The 21,632-nt window shown below is 45.0% G+C and overlaps 1 protein-coding gene and 1 pseudogene across 2 annotated transcripts in view; one reads left to right on the top strand and one right to left on the bottom strand.

Moving 5' to 3' along the window:
• The first annotated feature begins 4,438 nt into the window (after positions 1–4,438).
• Positions 4,439–21,632, top strand: part of NID1 (nidogen 1) — a 79,974-nt gene continuing 62,780 nt past the window's right edge. For both annotated transcript variants that reach the window (XM_028104613.2, XM_088019800.1), the window contains exon 1: positions 4,439–4,663. In XM_028104613.2, the coding sequence (XP_027960414.1) occupies positions 4,439–4,663 (225 nt within the window). The remainder of the gene's footprint in view (positions 4,664–21,632) is intronic.
• On the bottom strand, positions 9,465–10,101 carry LOC114210249 (charged multivesicular body protein 1b-like; annotated as a pseudogene).

Here is a 21,632-nt window from a genome sequence, read left to right as displayed (position 1 = left end):
CATGATCCCACGGTCCTGGGATCAAGCCCCGCATCGGGCTCCCTGCTTGTCGGGAAGCCTGCTTCTCCCTCTCCCACTCCCCCTGCTTGTGTTCCCTGTCTCGCTGTCTCTCTCTCTCTCACTCTGTTAAATAAATAAATAAATAAAATCTTTAAAAAAAAAGTCAGATGCTTAACTGACTGCCACCTAGACACCCCACTAAGAAAGTAGATTTTAAATGTTCTCATCACACACACAAAGAATGGTAACTATGTGAAATGATAGATGTGTTAATTACCTTGATTGTGGTAATCATTTATATGTATGTCAAATCATTACATTGTACACCTTTAAATGTATACAATTTTTATTTCTCAATCTTACCTTAGTAAAGATTGGAAAAAAGTGATTAACATATGAAAATCCATTATTAGAAAATGATAATTAAGAATAGGAGCTGAGGGGTGCCTGGGTAGCTCAGATGGTTGAGTGACTGACTCTTGGTTTCAGCTCAGGTCATGATCTCAGGGTCGTGAGATTGAGCCCCGTGTCAGGCTCTGTGCTCAGTGTGGAGTCTGCTTGAGATTCTCTCTCTCCCTCTTCCTCTGCCCCTCCCCCCTCTCTTCCTCTAAAATAAAATAAATAAATCTTAAAAAAAAAAAAGAGTAGGAGCTGAGAAGCCATAAATATAAACTTTTTGGATCAATCCCCTAATAGTTTCCTATTATCTTGGGTTCTCTTGGGATAAACACTGCTTTGGAACATGACATAGTTACAGAAATACTCTCACAAAAAATTCTCTTCGTTAAGGGATGGTTATTTAATTTACATTATCTTTATCTAAGAATTGAGGTTAAGTTAAAATAGTGATCATCTTATTCACAGAGTAGGTGAATTCCCTTGGAATTGAAACACAAACACATTTATTTCTACATAACATCTAATAAATAAAGGAATCTTCCATGACCATATGTGGTCAGTGGCCAAACCTCACAGGAGAGTGAGACTAGAACAGATGGTCAGTGGCCAAACCTCACAGGAGAGTGAGACTAGAACAGATGGTCAGTGGCCAAACCTCACAGGAGAGTGAGACTAGAACAGATGTCTATAGCCAACCGAGCTATTTCTCCACTCAGATGCCTGGACTTTTGTCTGAATAAACCACTTAGAAAGTTTAACTTGGTTTCTTATAGATATAGACTGCTTCCTGAATTTTGTCTTCCTGTCTCATCCGGATGATAGCACCCAGTGAAAAAGTACAAGTCTCTAAAGTGCTGGGTTTAATGAAAGATAATAATAATAATAAAAAAAACCCTAGTATATTATGTCCTTGTGGGTACATATGCTACTGCAGATATCGAATGGTTCTTAAAAGTACTACTGAGTTTTCAAACTATTCACTTTTATTAATGTGCACACAGCATTAGGTGAGGCTCCATGAACTCTGGAAAAGAATAGAACACATGAGCCTTTCCCCGAAGAGCTTATATCAGGGGGAAAAAAACACATGAAGCTAGAGAAAAATACGTAATTATTATATACACTTAGAAAATGGCCAGGGCACAACATAAAATTAAATATTCTATGATGAAGATTTTGTTTTTAAATGTATTTAAAACTAGAAATCCTAAAGGAGTGGCTGGTAGCTAGCCCACATTGTCCCAGTCTGAGACACAGTGTAGATGTCACATTCCCCAGCCCCAAGCGACGTGCAGTGAGTGCAGGGCTATAAATAGGAAAAGGCAGACAGTTTACAGTATATACTAGACTTACTTAAGCAAGACCATTCTGATGAAATAAATGAACACGTAAACAGAGCATGAACATAATGTATAAACAACAGAGCAGATACACCTTGTGGATGGAAATTGAAGGAGAAACCTCTCCTTTTCTAGAAAGGCAGGAGGGTGTGACAGTATTAGCTTTGGTTTCAGATGCACTGAAATTTGAAAACATTCAAATCAGGGCTTTTCCACTAACTATGAAACTGGGCACATTATCTAACTTCTGCAAATCTTATCTCCCCATATCTGCTTGAGGCTACTAACTCCAGCAACTGATAGTATTCATTCTGTTAAAATGAGTTAACATCTCACCACGCCACGTTACTGTTAACCTCTGTCTTCTTTAATAGAGCTACTTCTTTAATAGAGCTACTCACAAAAGGGATTGTGTCTTAATAGTCTTGGTACTTTGAATCAGTATACTGGAGAACTGCTCTTGCTGTTGTATGAGCCGAGGAAAATTCCATGAACCAATAGGAGTTTCAGAAGCTGTCCGAGCACCAAAAACGGAGAGAATTCGTGAGAGGGGTGAGAGCATTCCAGGCCCAAGCAACAGCTTGGGCTTCAGCGTAGCTCTGAAGTGAGACAGAAGGTGGGGGGTTTGAAGGAGGAGAGTCTGAGACACAGGCGGGAAAATGCTGGCTGGGTGTTCTGGGGCCCCATGCTATGTGCAGGTAAGCACAGAGGATGAAGAGGAGCCTCCAGGCAGAGTCCTTGGCCATTTGAATGGCCAGTGCTGGGGCCTGGAAGCCCAGAAATGCAGCAGTTGAAGCTAGGGATGGAGTGCAGTCAGGAAGTGCTTCTGGGGGCGGGGGGAGAGGGGCTCCCAGCACTGCACTTCCCAGAGGGAGTTGAAGGAAAAGCCACCGGATTTGGCAACAGATTGCAAGCAGCATTAGTCGCCTTTTAACAACAGAGAAAAAAAATGCAGCAATAAGAAGCCATTTAATGTAGTGGTTAAGGTGGTCGGTCCTGGAGCTGGACCACCTTGGGTCACCTGTGGGCTTCCAGCTGTGCAACCTCAGCAAAATGATTTAAACCTCTCTGAATCTCTATGCCCCTCTACAGTAAAATGGGGATGGTTTCTGTCTCTTAGAGTTATTTCGTTTGGATGATACCTGTAGAAACTTAATACATGTTTTCTGTGGTGGCTGAAATGAATTTAAAAGAAAAAGACGTCCAGAGTTGATCAAAGACTTTATGTTCAGAGGGTGGTGGACTTCATTTGCTTTTTATGTTTTCTACTGGTTGAGGACTCATGCTCCTTAAATATTATATTGAATTTCTGTTTATTGGGAGACTTATTTCAAATTGGGCCTTAGGTCCTTAATTTTAGCTGGTGACAGGCAACAGAAATGCCCTGTTGACCTCCCCAGGTTAAGAGGTCTGACAGCAAACGTCCAACTCCCACTGTGTCTGGTCATCCTCCCTGACTTCAAAAGGCAGCCCGGTTTTGCAGTCCTGCAGGCTCAAAACCTTATACCCAATTCTAACGTCTCTCCCTGATCCCCATACCAAAATCATAATCAGGTCTCATTCCTTCTTTCATTGTAATGCCTCTTAGATTCAATTCTTCTCAATTTCCACCTTTTCCTTTCTCCGTGCCCCCTACCCTTGTTTTTCCTTTTGGCAGCCCTCTGATGACCTCCCAAATGCCAAATTAATGATCAACCCGTTACTTAGGACACCACCTACATGCCTTATTTCCCTTTGTCGGGTATTCTCAATAGTTGTTCTCTGAGTGTTAGAGCGAGTTCAAATTCCTGGGTTTGGTATTAAGGCTTTCCTTCCAGTAGCCGTCTTCCAAATTCTCAACTGGGGGATGGTGCCTTGAATCCACGCACAGCTCCACTTTCCAGAACGTCCCTCCCCCATCCTTCCAATGAAATCCCATCCCTTCCAGAAGACCTGGTTTGATTCCCACATCCCCCAGGAAGCTCTCATTGGCCAATTATTCCAGCCCTAATATCCTTTATCACTTGGGGACCCCGCCCCACCTAACACCGAATTGTCTCATACACTCGTGACTTTGTCTCGGAGGGTGGGACCCCATGTCTGGCCGAATTTGCACATCACCAAGCAAAGATCTCGCACTCAAATAACGCTGAAAAACTGGATGGATGAATAAATGAACATGCTCCCGGTCCAGTCCCTTCTTGCTAATTCCCAGCACCTACCCCCTCTTCCTACCAGAGTCTGACCCAGTGAGTCCGACCTCCGGACGCCGCCAAGCAGCACTGGGATCGACTGTGTTCCTGAATCCAGAGCATTTCCACGTAGCCCGCCCTTCGCTTTAACCCTGAGCCGAGGACCGTGGTGCAAAGCCCCGCGCTCTGCCCTTCCATGTCAACCGGGTTGGTTTCGGGAATTGCCGCCACTAGCGCCCATGACCCCACAGGGGTCGAGGGCGACGCCGCCAGAACCGCAGGGGGATGCGGTGGCGCCCCTCGCCCTCCCCCTCGCGGCCATTGGGCAGCCTCGGCGGCGCGCCCTGTGGACGGGGCGGGGCCCTCCCCATCTCCCCTCGTTCCCCTCCCCTGTTTCCCGGGGTGGGAACGTCGGGAGGCGGGAGGCGGGAGGCGTGGAGGGGCTGCTGAGGGGCGTCCGGTTACGTCTCCGCCTTCCTCAGCCTGGTCCACCGAGCCGCTAGGTTTGCGGGACAGCAGTTCGGGAACATGTTGGCCGCGATGCGCCGGAGCGGGGCTGCGTGGACGCGGGCGCTGCTGCTGCAGCTGCTGCTGGCGGGGCCCGGGGGCTGCCTGAGCCGCCAGGAGCTCTTCCCGTTCGGCCCGGGACACGGGGACCTGGAGCTGGAAGCTGGGGACGACCGTGTCTCCCCAGCCCTGGAGCTGAGGCAGGCGCTCCGCTTCTTCGACAAATCCGACATCGACTCGGTCTACGTGAGTGCGACCCCCGGAGCAGGCGGTGGAGGCTGTCGGGGAGGAGGGCATGGGGGCCGAGCCGGCGTCGGAAGGAAGGCCGGGGCTGGCGGGGGCGCCCGCGGGGCTGGCCGGACGTGGGCGTCGTGGGCGGGGACCCGGACCCGTCGGCCGCGGGGGCGCGGGGCGCGGGGCGCGAGGCGCGGCGCGGGGTCTCCCGGTCCCCGCGGGCTCCCAGCCTCCGCATGGCCCGCCGACGTCTCCGCGCCCCCTGGCCACTGTTGCCAGAGCAGCACGCGGGTCTGCGGAGCTCGCCCAGTCTGCGCCGCCCCGCGCGCGCCCTGCGGGACCCGGGGAACCCCAGCATCCCGGGATCCCGGGACCCCGGGCGGAGTTTCCTCTCCGGCAGCTGTGGGCGGCATTGCCGCCGGGAAGTCGGTCCGCGTCTTGCTATTGTCCTGTGCCTTTGGGGACGGGACCCGGTCCGGTAGGAACCAGGCGCGGGCGCGGAGCCTCGGCAGGGCAAGGGCCAGAGCTGGGTCCCAGGCGGCGCGCGGGCCCTGGGACTTGCGTGGGTGCCGGGGCAGGAAAAGACAGCCGGAGCCGGCCTCTGCCCCGGCAATTTAGCCGACAGCCTGCAGTTGTGTGTGGACTCCGGATGTGTCTTGGCAATGAGTCTGCTCTCCAGTTGATTGAGCTCGTTTCAGTCCAGAGTTTCGGGCTGGGAAAGCAGGACGACCCGGAGATCCAATTTCCTGTAGCAGAGCACTGTCACCATGGGGGGCCCCCACTGGGAAGCGGGCCCAGGTGGCCTTTTAGCTCTCTGGAGTCTTCTTAGAATTGGCCGGGCCTGGGGACGCTGTCAACTTGGTAAAGTCCTTTCGTGCCGCCGCCTTCCCCAGCCGCGCACCATGTGGATTTCATATAAAGCTGTGCGCATTCCAGAAGTGGGGCGGGCGGGGGGTGGTGGGGACAACACAGACAGCGGCTGGAGCCTGTCCTGCCTGTGAAATGGCTGTGTTCATCGTCTGGCCGGGGCAGACGCGCCTTGGACAACACCCACGTGCAGATCGCCAGCTTTGACTGAAAAGAATGAGTCCTTAAAGTCTCTACCCACAGAGAGTGTTGCCCTTGTGAGTTGGCTGCCCTGACCTCCCTGGCAGTCTGGTAAAGCCTGTAAGACCCCTTCTTAGGATAATATTCTTAATTACATAAACTAAAATCTGCAGGATTGCCTAGGAAATCAATCATGTTGAAATCCAGATAACAATGCTAAAACAAAAAGTGTCTGAAGTAGTAATATATGTGCTTATTTTGTTTAAAGATTTTATTTGTTTATTTGAGAAAGAGAGTGAGCAAGAGAGAGAGCGAGCAGGAGCAGAGGAGGAGCAGAGAGAGAAGCAGTCTTCCCCCGCTGAGCAGGGAGCCTGATGCAGGACTGGATCCCAGGACTCCGGGAACATGACCTAAGCCCAAGGCAGACCCTTTACCAACCGTGCCACCCTGGCGCCCCATATGTGCTTCTTTTTAACCATATTAAATAGTAAGGTGTAACACCATGTCCAGTGGAGGGGGGGGTCAGATAATTACTGAAATTTCAAGATGGTCTGGACAGTAAACTATATTTGAAGACACCTGCCATGACTAAAACGTGTCATGAGAATATCTGTGACTTCTGTTTGTGGCGAGGTCATAAAGAGTTACTGCTATGCTTTGTTGCCTGCATTCATAATGGAAGGAAATGCTAAATACCAGTTAGGGGTTATGGAAAATAAAAATAAAATTTCATTTTTCCTTCTTAACAGACCCACTGAATTCTGTTGTTAAATTTGGACCTCCTACCCTTCTTTATTTGTGGCATCGGACTAACCACATTACATTCTAAAAACCTAGAAAATCTATTGCTAAGATAAAGGATTTCAGTCAAACCATACCTTCCAGGTCCACATGGGTTTAATCTGCATTTCAATGAGAAGGAATTCCAGAGCTCTGTTGGATGTTCTATCTGCCACCGTTGGGTTCCCAGGAAGCTGAGTGTGAAATGGAGATCAGCAGGCAGGTTATTTCATGGGGGGAGGAGGGGTGAGCGCCTCATATCCTTACCTATGGAAGGGAGGGAGGTGCAGAAAGACTGAGCAGAGGCTGATGCTGAGTGGTCCCAGCAAAGGTCTCAGCCAGCCCCTGAGAGCCCTGAACTGGGGTGGCTTTCCCGAGCTGTCTCAAGTCTGTGTGAGAGGGCGGGGCCTCTGTGCCTTCACAGTGATCAGTCCATCAGTCCTTGGATAAGGGCTGCCCTGGAAGGAAGTGTGGCCCTGGGCGAGGCAATCCTCAAAGAGGGCTGACAAGGGAGGGCTGCACTCCCAGAAGTCAAGGGGGATCCAGTGTGTGATGGCCCCGAGTGAAGAGGTGAATTGACGGGGATGTGCTCATGAGCTAGGTGGTCTGTACCTTCTTGGGCACCTGGCTGAGAGAATGGAAAATAATTATTGGGTGAGTTTATCTCCATGTGTCAGGGACTTGCTAGTTTTAGGTTATTTAATCCTCAAAACAGCCAGCCCTTCTTTTCAGATGAAGAAATAATAATAAACACTGGTCCCAGAATGCCAAAATCCTACCAGATGTTTCTACCCAAATGCCTATCTGGTCACTCGAGGTTCCACGTGGCAAAGTGAGAAGTACTCACGTCCCTCCTTCCTTCAGCTACTTTCACTGCCACTTGCTTTTCCTTGCTAGTGGTACCTTGTGAGGGTTTTTACACTGCCCTGAGTCTGCCTTACGCTGTCCCTTTATTCGCTTATTCTGCAAATACTTAACAAGTGCCTACTATGTGCCAGGCACTATTTTAGGCACTTAAAATACAAGTGAACAAAACAAAGAATCCTATCCTCAAGTAGTCTACATTCTAGCAAGGGAGTGGGACCAAGAAAATAAACGGCAAACATCATAAAGTAAATTATACAGTATTTTAGTCGGGGATATACTACAAATGTCAGGGGTCTGGGATGGAGTAGGCACTTGGGATAGGAGTCTAGAATTTAGAAGCCTAGGCTTTGGATATAAATTTGGAAGTCACTGGCACATAGATGGTATTTAAAACAAGAAAACTAAATGAACCCCACTAGGATAGGGTATGTAGGTAGGGAACAGGTCCCAGGGAGCCTCCAACAGGTGAGGGAAAAGACGAGACAGCAGTGGAGGCTGACAGGGTGTGGCCAGTGAGGTGAGAGGAGATGCAGCGAGGAGTCCTGGAAGCCAAGTGAGGCAAGTGTATCGAGGAAGAGGGAGTGAGCTGCCATGTTAAATGGCCCAAAAGGTGAGGACTGAGAGTTGCCCATTGGCTTGAATAATGTGGTGCTCAGTTCCCCATTACACCTTCACATTCATGGCAGGCCCGCCCATCTGTATCTTTCTTGTCACGTTGGCAATGACCCTTTCCAACTGTGTTCAGCTTCTATGGTGCCCTCCCCCCATCCTGACTTCAGAAGACCACGGACTCTTTGGCCTGGGTTGAGGGCCTCAGCCCCTGCAGTTCTAGCTTCATTTCCAGCTTTCCCTTAACCCTTCTCAGAGAAGATTATGCCTTACTTTGGCCCTTTGCTCATTCCTTTATTCTTCCACTTTGTCCCCCCTTTACCTCTCAGATTCTCTCCCATTCTTTCAGAGTCAGCACAAGCCCTTCCTCCTACCCAACTGACTGGTACCAACGGACTGCATTCATCTCTCAGTCTTTAGAACTCTCTGAACTCCAGTACTATCTGATTTGGAGCTCAATACATTGACAGATGTTCACATATCTTCATTTTATCTGTTCACCTGGAGTATCAGTAGGTAATGTAGAAAGAGGGAGGTCTCTGGAGTACAATACGTCTGGCCTTGAATCTCCCTTCTGCCACTTGCTTGTTGTGGATCTTGGGTAAGTTATCCAACCTCTGAAAGTTTTGGTTTGTTCATCTGTAAAACAGAGGCATCATTGCCTTTCTCGTGGAGTTGTGAACATCCTTGAATTAATGTATTTAAACAGCTTATCGTGTGGTAATGTGCTCTTAAACTGAGGGCTTTCTTCATTGAGAGCCGAGATTGTGTCTTTTTAAAAAAAGCCAAATCTTTATTCTCTACTTTATTCTTGTAATACTCTGGTGCTATGTTTTTGATGTAACTTTTGAGAAAGATATTTCATATGTAACAGGCTAATGCTGGCTCTGTCAGAGGCATCTACAAAAATATGCCTCTTGTACTTTTACACATAATGTACAAAACCATAAAATCTGTCAAGGTGAAAACTCCCTGGAATTAAAAAAAATTTTTTTTTAAGATTTTATTTATTTATTTGAGAGAGAGAGAGAGAGAACAAGTAGGCGGGAGGGGCAGAGGGAGAGGGAAAAGCTGAGCAGAGAGCCCTGAGCAGGGAGCCTGACATGGGGCTCGATCCGAGGACCCTGGAATCATTACCTGAGCCAAAGACAGATGGTTAACCAACTGAGCCACCCAGGCATTCCCCCCCCGCCACCTTTTTAAAAGATTTTATTTATTTGAGACAGCATAAGCAGGCGGGGGCAGGGCAGAGGGAGAGGGACAAGCAGACTCCCCACTGAGCAGGGAGCAGGGAGACACAGGGCTCCATCCCAGGGTCCTGGGATCATGACCTGAGCCAAAGGCAGAGGCTTAACCGAATGAGCCACCCAGGTGCCCCAACTCCCTGGAATTTCTTAATGTATTGGGAAGTACAGCAAGGCAAGAGAAAGCATACAAAGCATCCGTACAAATAGTGTTTCAGCTTTCTGGCCATACACTGTGTTCTTAGTGTAACTGAGGTGCAACTTACCTATATAAACACAGCATATTTCAGAAGCAAGTGAAATAAACGGAAGCACCAGTTCTTTAAATTACTCTTGATCACGTAAATGAGCAAGCAAGTCTGTTCCATGGAAGCAACACTGGTGCGGGCGGCACCTATCTGAGCCTGTGATGGTTGCATGTGGAGATCAAGGACAGCGAGGCTGGCTTCATCAGTTGTTTCTTGCAGCAGCTGGGGGACTTGGTTTGCGGGCTTGTCGCAGTGTTGCTGCTCACTGTGCGGGCCATTTGCTGCGTGGGAGCATCCAGCATTGCGATTTGGTGTTCACATTGTCCATCGGGGCAGAAATCTTTTCAAGGTTCATACCTCTCTGTGTAGCATCCCAACACTTAACCACACGGTCATGGCCTGTGTTAGTGCGGTTTGAACGCTTGCACCACAGCATCAGACCTAGCAGTCATGCTCAAGAAACTAATTGCTTGGTTCTTCTGGTGGACTGCATTTTCAGTGTGTGTTCTTGCAACATTTTGTTGCTCTTCTGAATGGCGTTTTTTGGACCCTCAACCTTTTCCACCTTTCCTTCTTTATCATATTTCTTGGCATTCCTATTAAGCTCTTTCACAGAAAACTTCATATAAAATAGGGGTTTCTCCATATTCGACATGGTCCTGTGACTTGGGGGTGGCAGCATGGGGCAGTGGCCCAGGTTTGATGAGATGGTGCTCGGGGTCCCATCCTAATCCTGAGAAGCGGACCTGCCCACCTCCTAGAGATCGTGTCATATTCCCAATACTGTCCCTAATACAGGTGCCACACTTCCTGGCACATATGAATCTGTTGGTCAAGACCAGGGCCAGCCTCTGTGGTTGTGAAGGTTGTTCTCAGCACAAGGGCTATGGCTAAGTGGGCCACTCACCAAGCCCTGAGCCTCAGCATGGGGCTGGGGCCACTCAGAGGAAAGGGCACCTAGGTCTGACTTGCCCAAAGGCGCCTTGTGGTCTAGCAGAGGCCTTGGTTGAATCAAAGAATACTTGACAGAGTATTAATTTCCAATAGGCGCTAAAATGAAATTGAGTCATGATGTTGATCAACTTTTTTTTTTTTTTTAAGATTTTATGTTTAAGTAATCTCTACACCCAACATGGGGCTCACAAACCTGAGATCAAGAGTCACATGCTCTACCAACTGAGCCAGCCAGGCATCCCTGTTGATCAACTTATAATTGAGGTCAAATCACTTCATTTCTTGCCCTTGTGTTGTTTCTGGTCTTGTTACTTATAAAATGAAGAGGTTTGACAAGTTATCTCTGAGCTCCATCTTATCTGGGATTTTTAATATTCTTTGAGTGACCAGGTGTTGAATAATTGCATGTACTATTTCAGGACACTGGATATTACTTCTCATAAAATGCAGTGCAGCATTAAGATATGCCCTCCATTCATTCAGCAAATACTTAATTTACTGCCTGATGTGCCAGGCACAGTGCTAGGCTTCAGAGATACAGACTGAAACAAGATCAGTGTTGTTTCTGCTCTCATAGTTTACAGTCTACTGGGGAAGACGAATATTAAACCAATAATTATACCGATAATTGACCAATTGCCCCTGTGGCACGTGTTACAAGGGAGAAGTCCCTATATTGTGGTGGCACCTGAGGTAGTTGGAGGGGTTCACGAGAACCTTCCCAACCCAGTTGGAACTACAGGATGAGTAGAGCTGAGCCCTGTGAAGAAGGCAGGCGCCAGGACTGTGGTTCAAATGGAGGAAACGTCACTGTGTATGAGATCATGAGTGTCAAGAGAAGGAGCTTGTCACGTCACAGGAATGGCACGAAAGCCAGTGTGCATGAGGGCAGGCCTGCAGGACGAACCGGCAGAGCTAAATCAGACCTTGTCACCCTCACGTCAAGCCCTCCAAGGGTTTTCCTTCGCACTGCAGGGCTTCCAAACTTCCCACCACGCCCCCAAATCCTCACGTGGCCCCGCCCAGCTGGTCTCTCCGTCCCCACCCCTCTGTTCTCCACTCCAGCCAGGCTCCCGCCACGCCAGCTTGCTTTCTTGCTCTCCTCACCCAACATCACAGCCAGCTTGTCCCATCTGGGTCTTGGTACTTGGCTTCCCTCTGCCTGGGACACATGGCTCTGATGTCCCGTGGTTGCACCTTCCTGTCATGCGGTCTCTGCTCACACGCAGACCCCAGTTTGTGATTTTTTTTTTGCCCATCCTGTCTTATTTTCATCATGGCATGCCATCACCATCTAAAAACCAGGTCGTTCATTTATTCCTTTACCTGTTTGTTGGCTCTCTTTTCCCCTAGAGTCTGAGCCGGGCGAAGGCAGAGTTTGGTCTGCCGTATTCACCCCCATTCCCCTGGTTCACTAGAGGCCTGTGGCACATAGTGGGTGCTCTTATGATTTATTGAATGAATGAATGAATGAACGCTAGGCATTTTTCATCTTATTCTGTCAAGCAGTGGGAAGCCCTTAGAGCTTTCTAAGTAGATGAGAGACATGATTTATTTTGAAAAGATTCCCACTTTCTTCAACAAATTAATGGCACGGGAGAAAAAGAAGGAGGGAGAACCGGTATAGATTAAGTTAACCAAGTGCCCAGTGAGGACCTTGTTGGATCCTGATTGAAACAAAGTGGCCATAAAAGGACATCTTTGAGACAAATTGCTTTTCTAGAAGAGATGCCTAGGGAAAGATTGACAGGTGAAATAATTTGATGTCTGAGATTTCATTTTAAAATACTTCAAAAAAATAAATAAATACGTACATGTGTGGGAGGAATGGGTGAATCAGGAACTGGAGCCTGTTGATAATTGTGGGAGCTGATTGATGAGTATACGGGTGTTCGTGTGCTGTTCTTCTGTATGTGTTGAAATTTTCCCGTATGAGTCGTCTGGTTATAAAAAGTCTTAAAAATTTATGCTACCTCCCAGGCAGGGGATTTTGGGGGACAGGGTAGAGGAAGAAGAGTGAATTCCAGATGAGCGGTGGTGGTGGTGGTGGGTTCCAGACCTATTTGGAAGGTGGGAGCAAGGAGGCTTGCTTGCATCTTATCTCATTTGAGACATGCAGCAACCCTGCGAGGTAGCTCAGGTGGGTCATGGGATGAGCTGCCCATTGTAGAGAAGGAAACTGACCTGTACAGCTAAGGGACTTGTCAGAATTCACCGAGCTAGTAAGTATGAGCTGGAACTTGAACTCAGATCCTCTGACTTCGAGTTCTGCGGTCTGTAGGCTCTGCCACATTGGACAGCACTTCCTTCTTCTCCTTTCTTCCTTTATTCATTTGATGGTATCTCATCAGCCCTTGCTCTGCACACTTTTGGGCTAGGTTTGTGGGGCTGCAGTGATGAGTGGCATTGCACAATGGTCTCTGTTCTCCAGAAGGTCACTAGTGCATTCCACGACTCACTACGGCTCGATAAGACTTACCAGTGCACCAAACTACTCTCCACCATACAACCACTCACTACTGCATTGCTTGTGAGAAAAGCTGGTTCTTCTCCCCTATGGAGAAGGTTTCGTAACTGCTTTTGTTCTCAAGTAAATTTTTTTCTTTCATTTAATTTTTAGTTATAAATGTTTCAAACACACACATAAAAGGGAGAAAATAATATCATGAGCACCCAATGTAACAGTTGGTTGCCTTTTCCATATTTGTTTCCTTAATTTCCCTTTGCTGATGTATCCAAGGTAAATTACAGTCTTCGTGATTTACATCACTAAATGTTTTAGTATGCGTTCCTAAAATAATAAGAGCATTTCCCTGTATAACCAGCCTACTACTATCACACATAACAAAATCAATAATAATTCCCTATTACCAATTTATGTCCATTCCATATCAGAGCTTTCCAATATTCCCAAAGCTCTCCTTTATAGCTAGACTTACTCAGACGGGTCTAAAGAAAGACAAGCATTACATTTGATTATGTCTCTTTAGTCTTTTTTTTTTTTTTTAAGATTTTTTTTTTTTAATTTTTTTAAGATTTATTTATTTATTTGAGAGAACGAGAATATGAGAGAGAGTATATGAGAGGGGGGAGGGTCAGAGGGAGAAGCAGACTCCCCGCTGAGCAGGGAGCCCGATGTGGGACTCGATCCCGGGACTCCAGGATCATGACCTGAGCCGAAGGCAGTCGCTTAACCGACTGAGCCACCCAGGCGTCCCTTTTTTTTAAGATTTTATTTATTTGAGACAGAGCACGCGCGCGAGCAGGAAGGGGCAGTGGGGGAGGGAGGAAGAATCTGAAGCAGATTCTGCACTGAGCTCAGAGCCCCACAGGGGCTCCATCTCACAGGGGCTCGATCTCACGACCCTGAGATCATGACCTCAGCGGAAACCAAAAGTCTGATGCTCAACTGACGGTGCCACCCAGGTACTCCTCTTTAGTCTGTTTTTGTTTTGTTTTGTTTTTTTTTAGAATTTATTTATTTATTTGACAGAGAGAGACAGTGAGAGAGGGAACACAAGCAGGGGGAGTGTGAGAGGGAGAAGCAGGCTTCCCGTGGAGCAGGGAGCACAATCCCAGGGTCCTGGGATCATGACCTGAGCTGAGGGTAGACGCTTAAAGGCTGAGCCACCCAGGCGCCCCTCCTCTTTAGTCTGTTTTAATCTTGAGCTCCCACATTTGGTTCATCAGTTTATTTAAGAATCACTGCCTATTGTCCTGTAGAAGGCCCCACCTTCTGCATCTGACTGTTTCTTTGTAATGTAGTTTGGCTTGTTATTTGATCTCCGTATTTCTAGAAAATTGGCAATCTTGAAAATATTCAGGTTAAACGTTTTTTTTTCTTTAGAAAACATGTACAATTTTATTTTTAAATTAATTTTGGAACTAGGTGCAAACAGTTAAAAAAAACTTGTAAAAACAGGGAAAAGGGAAATTTCCTTCCCATCCTGTTCTTGAGCCCCATACTTCCTTCCCTAGAAACAATCACTGTTCATGAGTTTTTTTAATCTCCTTGCAGAGAGATTCTCAAATGTGCAAACATTCATACATGTACAGCCACCCCTGATTTTATATACCTCCTTGATTTTTTAAATACCAGCTTTATTGACATATGATTCACATATCATAAAATTTACTTTAAGTATACAATTCAGTGATTTTTATTATATTCAGAGGAAAGTTGTACAACCATCACACTAACTGTGGAATATCTTGATTGCCCTCAAAAGAAACCTCATATCCTTTAGTGGTTACACCCCATCTCCCCCCAGCTCCCACACTCCCTTTCTCCCTGGTAACCACTAATTTACTGTCTGTCTCTATGGATTTGCCTGTTCTGGACATTTCACCTAAATGGAATCATACAATATGTGATCTTTTGTTCCTGGCTTCTTTCACTTTGCATAACATTTTCAAGGTTCCTCCATGTTGTAGCATGGATCAGTACTTTATTCTTCTATGGCTGAATAATAGTGTTGTTTTGTCCATTCATAAGTTAATGGATATCCAGATTGTTTCTCTTTTTTGGCTATTTATGAATAATACCACTATGAATGTTTGTGCACAAGTTTGTGTGTGGACATCTGCTTTCAGTTCTCCTGGGTCTGTCCTGAGGAGTGGAACTGCAAGTGAAGGGGCTCAAAACAAGGCTCCCTAAAATGTTACCACTTTAACATGTGGGTTATTTTGAGCAGAAAGAAATCAAGATCCAGCAGGCTCAAGAGAAACATTTGCCCCCACCTTAACTACTTGGGAGAATGTAAGTTGGGGGTCTTTCCCAGAATGAGAGTTTTTATCAGAGGTAATTTTTTTTTTTCTGAGTGACCCATCTATGTGGCAGGGCAAACATCTAATTACCAAACATCTACTCTTATTGTCCTGTGAATTTCCCTACTCTCCTATCTCATTCCTTAGCTTAGGGTGGCAATATATACCTCATTTTACCTTCCTGTCTCAGAATACCCCCTGTATGTGGTGTTCCTGTACTTTCAAAATTAAATTTGATTGTCCTGTTAATCTGTCTCATGTCAATTCTTAGACCAGTCAGAAGAACCTTGGAGGGTAGAGGTAAATTTCTCCTCCCCAAACTAGGTCATATGGTAACTTTGTTTAATATTTTGAGGGCTATCAGTGGCTGCACCATTTTACATTCCCACTAACAATGTATGAAGGCTCCAAATTCTCTACATCTTCTGTCAACACTTATTATTTGGCTTTTTGATTCTAGCCAACTTAATGGGTGTGAAGTGGTATCTCACTATGGTTTTGATTTGCATTTCCCTGATGACTGATGATGTTGAGCGTCTTTTCATGTGCTTATTGGCCATTTATATATCTTCTTTGGAAAACATTTATTCAAGTCCTTTGCTTATTTTTTATTTGGGGTATTAGTAATTTTATTATAGAGTAGGTTAAACCTTATTTAACAAGAATACTTCATGAATGAAGTCATATATGTCATACTGTGTAACATTAGGAGGCAAGTGATGTCTGGTTATTGCTGTACTAGCTGCTACTGTTAAGGAGATGAAAGCCAGATCGTGTCTGTCATGTTTTCCCCCTTGTGAACAGCAAGCAAGCTATGGGATGAATTATGCAGCAGCCCCCTTTCCCACCAATCTTTCAGCTAATGCTTAGCATCCACTGATGATTTTGCCTGAATCACTTATTAAATTAAGTGCTGTCAAGTGGTGTCTTAGTTTGTTTTGTTGTTTGCATTTTTGTTTCTGTCATTCTTTCTACATTTATTAGCTGGTGGACTTCTGTAAAGAGAAGCTTTCCCTCATCAAATGGGGCTTTTGGGTGATACTGACATATGGCTCATTCTGGAAAGGCAGCTGGATACTTCATTCTTTCTCTATAATTTCTAATGTTCAAATGAGGGGATTGGTGTTCAAATAGAGTGGTGGTGTAATCCAAATTAGGAGAGTTTCTGGGGCTCCAGTTGGTAAACTTCTGATGTCTACCTCCCAAGTGTCAAAGAGGAGCATGCTTCTCCCCAGTGACTGAGAGTTTAGACAAGCCCTTCCCCACCCTTCCCTGACTGGCTCCTGTTCTGGAATATGGAGGGACATTTCTACCCCTGCTTTGAAAGACGCACTAGAAGTGAACATTTAAAGACTCCAACCATTTTTAAATGTTGGAAGGTAACCTCAGGTAGAAATTTCCTACAGAAGAGATGAGTAACTGATCCAAAGTCTCTCATTAGATATTAACTGGATTAAATTGAAAACACTGACACATCTCTTAACTATTACCCGTAGGTTGTCCCTTGTTTTTATATGCTAAGACTTTTGTTTTTATTTCTAATTCAAGCCAGAGCCATTTCTCTGGCTGTGTGGGGTTAATGGAAAAAATTTGCAAATTGGACTCAAGAGTTTTGTTCTGGCACTTCTAGTGTATGATCTTAGGCAAGACCTATAAACCGAAACTCATTTTTTCTGAAATGGAGAATGAAGATGATATGAATGCCTACTTTACTAGATTTAATCAAATAACTGGAATAAAGATGCTTCATAAACTGTTAAGTACCTAGGGTCAGGCCCTAGGTCCCTTAGTTGTCCTAGGCTTGAAATCAGTCAACCTCCTCCTTGATTGTAGTATGGACTTGGCTGTTTCCTGGGCTTCTTTCTCAAGTTTTTCTTTCCTTAGGCCCTTTTAGTTTTTTCATTTTTTCTGGCTACCCAGTCTTTATCCATAAAGCAATCCCATGAAGCTTTGCAACTTCCACGACTTTGGCTCGTGATTCTTCTGAACTAGCCAGCCAAGTATAACAGAAAGAGCAAAGGTTATGGGCGCCAGCAAATGTGGGTTCAAATCTTGGTTCCATCACTTGCTGGCTATGTGACATTAAGCTAAATTAAGTCTCATTTCCTTGTCTTTTTTATATATATATGAAAAGAAGGATGCTTGTATTACATTTTTTAAAAATGCAGACAGCTTTAGTAAAGGACCTCAGACTCAGCAGACACTCAGTAAATGTTTGTTGCCTTTGCATTCTTTACCCCAAATAATTTTACCTTAGGTTCCTGCTTCCTCCCACCCGTGGAGTTCGCTTTTGCAACTGCAGGCAATTTCATTGTCTTCTCAGTATAGCTATTTGCATTTGTAAAACGACCCCATTTGTTTCTTATTTGTGCCTACCTCAAGTATTCTTAACCACATCTGCTTTGGAGAAAGCTTTCCCCCACTATTGCAGGCTGCTTTCTGCCCTAGGGACTGCTACTAGATTCATGGAAGCCTAAAAAGATGGTCCTTTCAGTTTCTTCAGTGTGCATGTGAATATAAAGAATCTAACATGTAATTTATTGAGTGTCTGCATTTTGACTTTCTCCAGTGATTCCTGCTGTCTTTAAAGATGAACATGAAACAGGAAGTGCTTTTTAAATTGGGAACACTCCTTATGAGTTAGTTGCTCTGTCTACCCTCCTCATCATGTCAGCTGAGTTGAAACAATTGTACGTAAGTGGCTCCAGCTGTTAGCCATGTGGTGCTGGGCATTTTCACCCTGGGGTGTTTTGTGATAGAAGTGACGTGTTCTGCCCTGTGCAACTGGATGAAGAGCCTATTGTTTGGTGTGTTCTTTGGAGTGAGAGAATAGATATGTTCTTTCTTTTATTTTTTGAAAGTAATTTCTACACCCAACATGGGGCTCGAACTCACAACCCCGAGATCAAGAGTCGCGCGCTCCACTGACTGAGCCAGTCAGGCGCCCCTAGATATGTTCTTTAAAGGGGACATTAAGTTGTGCTAGTAACACACTGAACTGAGGTTTAATTTTGCTAAAGGAGCTTCTTTTTCCCAGTGTAAACCGTAAGTAAGATTTCAGGGCAATATTTACATTGGTCAGTGGACTGGAAGTAGCTGTTTTCAATAAAGAAGCAGTGTAGACAATAATACACTATTATTATTATTATTATTATTATTATTATTATTATTATTATTCTCTCAATACTTTCTCAGGAATACATTCAATCCGTAAGAGTTTTGTGGTGTAATCTACAGCAAAGAATGTGCTGGTGCCATTGGGAGTCAGGACACCTGAGTCAGGGCTCCAAGGTACTAATTGTGAACTGTTGCTAAAATATAAACTGAGGCATATTAAAAACTTTAAGAGCATACTCGAACAAAAATAAATTCTAATTGGGCAGTATCCAAAGTAGCAGATAGAAATGAGCTCTGAGGAGCTGTACAAAATGAAGGACTTTCATAGCCAGAAGGGAAGAGGAACAAGTAAGTTATACTAGGTGAAAAACAGGATTGGTTATTGCAAGGTCCCTTTCCTTTAGAGGATGGGAAGGATCTGTCCCACAGATTTTCTAACTAGTGCTAGTCAGGCGATTACTGATTGGTTTCAGATTCCATTTTTGGGAGAGCCAAAACTGTAATTAAGTTAAATCTTGGTTCGTAAGAGACTCTTAACTATAGGAAACAAACTGAGGGTTGCTGGAGGGGCGGGGGGTGGAGTGATGGGGTAACTGGGTGATGATGCACATTAAGGAGGGCACATGATGTAATGAGAAGTGGGTATTATATAAGACTGATGAATCACTAACCTCTACCTCTGAAACTAAAAAAAAAAAAGAAGTTAAGTCTTGGTTTCAGTGATGTGGAGCCTAGCATAAGCGACTCCATTTGGGCATGTTATCTTATGGGGTTTTGTTTTGTTTTTAACAATTCTCCCCTTTTGATCAGGCTCTCAGCCTGAGAGATGTGCCAGAAATTTAAGGCATTAGTGCTTCTCCCAGCCCTGAAGTTCTTGAATTTTTTCCCCTCATCCTCTGTGTGGTATTCACAGGTCATTATGTCTTTTTGCTGAATCTTTCTGGAGTATTTGCAGGTCATGACCTTGGGTTTACATTCTTGAAGTCATTTATTCCCTTTGTTTCTTTTCTGATGAGTTAGTCTTAAGAAAATCATTTACTTGGTGGTTAGTGTCTGCAAATATGCATTTAAAGCTTTAGAGAGAACACCACAGTGTTTCAGGGAGACTACCATGATTATTACAAGCAGGATAATTCCCAATGTCTAGAGTGCACTTTGGAGCCATTGGCACCCAAGAACCAAACCAATCAGAATCAAATAAGTCAAAGAAAGACCCCATTGAAGGAGCCACTTTCTTAAGCCAAGTGCTGCACGTGGTGTTGGCCATAGCACACATACCTCATTGCTCAGCTAAAAGATAATCAAGGGCTGCCCTATTATCAAGAACAATTTTGGGGAGGGAGTCTAAGGATTTTTGTTGGGTAGGTACTGCTTTAACAATTGATTCAGAGATAGGCACCACACTTGGGAGGCATTGTCTTCCCATGCATTCAGAGAGAAAACGCAAGTAGTGAAAAGGAAAAAGGAATAAAGACTTCATATTGGAGGTGAAGATCTTTTTTTTTTTTTTTTAAAGTAGGCTCCACACCCAGTGTGGAGCCCAGTGCAGGGCTTGAACTCACGACCCTGAGATTGAGACCTGAGCTGAAATCAAGCGTTGGACACTTAACTGACTAAGCCACTGAGGCCCCCCAGGAGGTGAAGATCTTGATCCATGACCTTGGGAGGGCTGTCCACTTCCAGATGCCATCTGCTTCGGGGGAAGAGCCTCCCTTGTTAATATTAATTTTATATCTCCAGCTGGTGGGCTGTTCCAAGGGTCTGGAGGAACCCTTTTTAATTGGGAGATGTGGACCCATGGCTCAAGTCCCTGAAGTCTACTTGCTCTCCGGGCAGTAAGGGACGTGGTATAGTCCCTTACAAGGAGGTTCAAAGGCAGTCTTTGTTCATAGTGATTCCAAATCAGAAGTGGGAGAGAAAATTGGAAACATTAGTATGGAGTTGTAGCCAGACATTTGAGGAAACGCAAAGAATTGAGGATCCAATCCAGTTTATAGGGATTTAACAAAATCTCAAACACAGTGAACAGGAGTAGAATCTGACATCCACAAGGTTGTGTTACCAGTTTCTACTGAAACAATCACCCTTATTTCTATCAAAAATAATCATGCTAACTAAGCTGAAAAATTAAATTTGGCCAGATTATTTGTGTAAAGTGCAGCAAGAATAGTGATTGACTGTATAGGTTCTTTTAAAATCTGCTTTGCTGGAACTTTTTTTTGTTGTTTTAAGATTTATTTATTTATTTGAGAAAGAAAGCACACACATGTGAGTGGGGGGAGGGGCAAAGGGAGAGAGAGAGAGAATCTCAAGCCGACTCTACTCTGAGCACAGAGCTCAAGGCAGCGCTCGATCTCACGACCCTGAAATCATGACCTGAGCCTAAACCAAGAGTCAGACACTTAACTGACTGAGTCACCCAGGCACCCCTGCTGGAACTTTTCATAAGGAATCTTAGGATGGACTTTTAAAAGCCTCTCCAGACTAAGAAGCCAAGCTAAGGACTCCCCATGAGACTTAGCCTGAAATACCTATAGATTTGGGTGAATTTCTCTCTCCATGAGGTCCCCAGGACATCCTGAGGTTCCTGGGGCTGCCAGGAAGTGACCCTCCCTAATCACCTGGTTGGTCTGCCACGAACCCCGTAAGCACGGTACCAGGCTGGTTTCCCCAAGGGGACCGTATTGGCTCCGTAAGGTCAACTTTAGTTTCTTAAAGCTCTCTGGTCCTATCTGATTCTGTGCACATTCTCTTAAGCATTTTTTTTTTTTTTAAAGTAGCCTCCAAACCCAACGTGGGGCTTGAACTCACAATCCTGAGATCAAGAGGCGCACACTGTATGGACTGAGCCAGCCAGGCACCCCTGTGCATGTTCTCAAATCTGACATTCCAGTCAAAGCCTTGGTAATATAACCAACATTTCCACTTATGTCCAAGGAGAACAGATTCTTATTGAACTTATGCAAATAACTATATTGTATGAAAATAACAATACCTAGTAAGTTTCTACATCCTGGAGGGATCAGGTAGGGAGAAAAAGTACATGTTTGAATTATGTTTACAAAAGTAAACTTTACAAAATGAAAAAGTAAAAATGCTTCCCTTAAAGCCGGAAAAAACAAAGCATTAAGGAACCAGCAATGATCTCAAAGAAAAAAATCTATAAAAAAAAACCCCAAATAATCCTCATCATTTCATTCAATCCCATGTTATTAATTCTTGTTCTACTTTAATCCAGATTCTCCATTAGTTCTGGAAATTTGTAGCCAGTTCATTTGTACAATCTTAAAGTTATCGGAAATGTGTACTCTAGAGTACTTGTCAGAGTCCTTTCTGTGAATCTTTCTG

The sequence above is a fragment of the Eumetopias jubatus genome, unplaced genomic scaffold, assembly GCF_037043125.1.
Source record: "Eumetopias jubatus isolate StellerSeaLion01/CBP00866 unplaced genomic scaffold, mEumJub1_p1.0 scaffold_17, whole genome shotgun sequence".
NCBI classification, from domain to species: Eukaryota; Metazoa; Chordata; class Mammalia; order Carnivora; family Otariidae; genus Eumetopias; species Eumetopias jubatus.
This window is presented reverse-complemented; position numbering and strand designations above follow the sequence as displayed.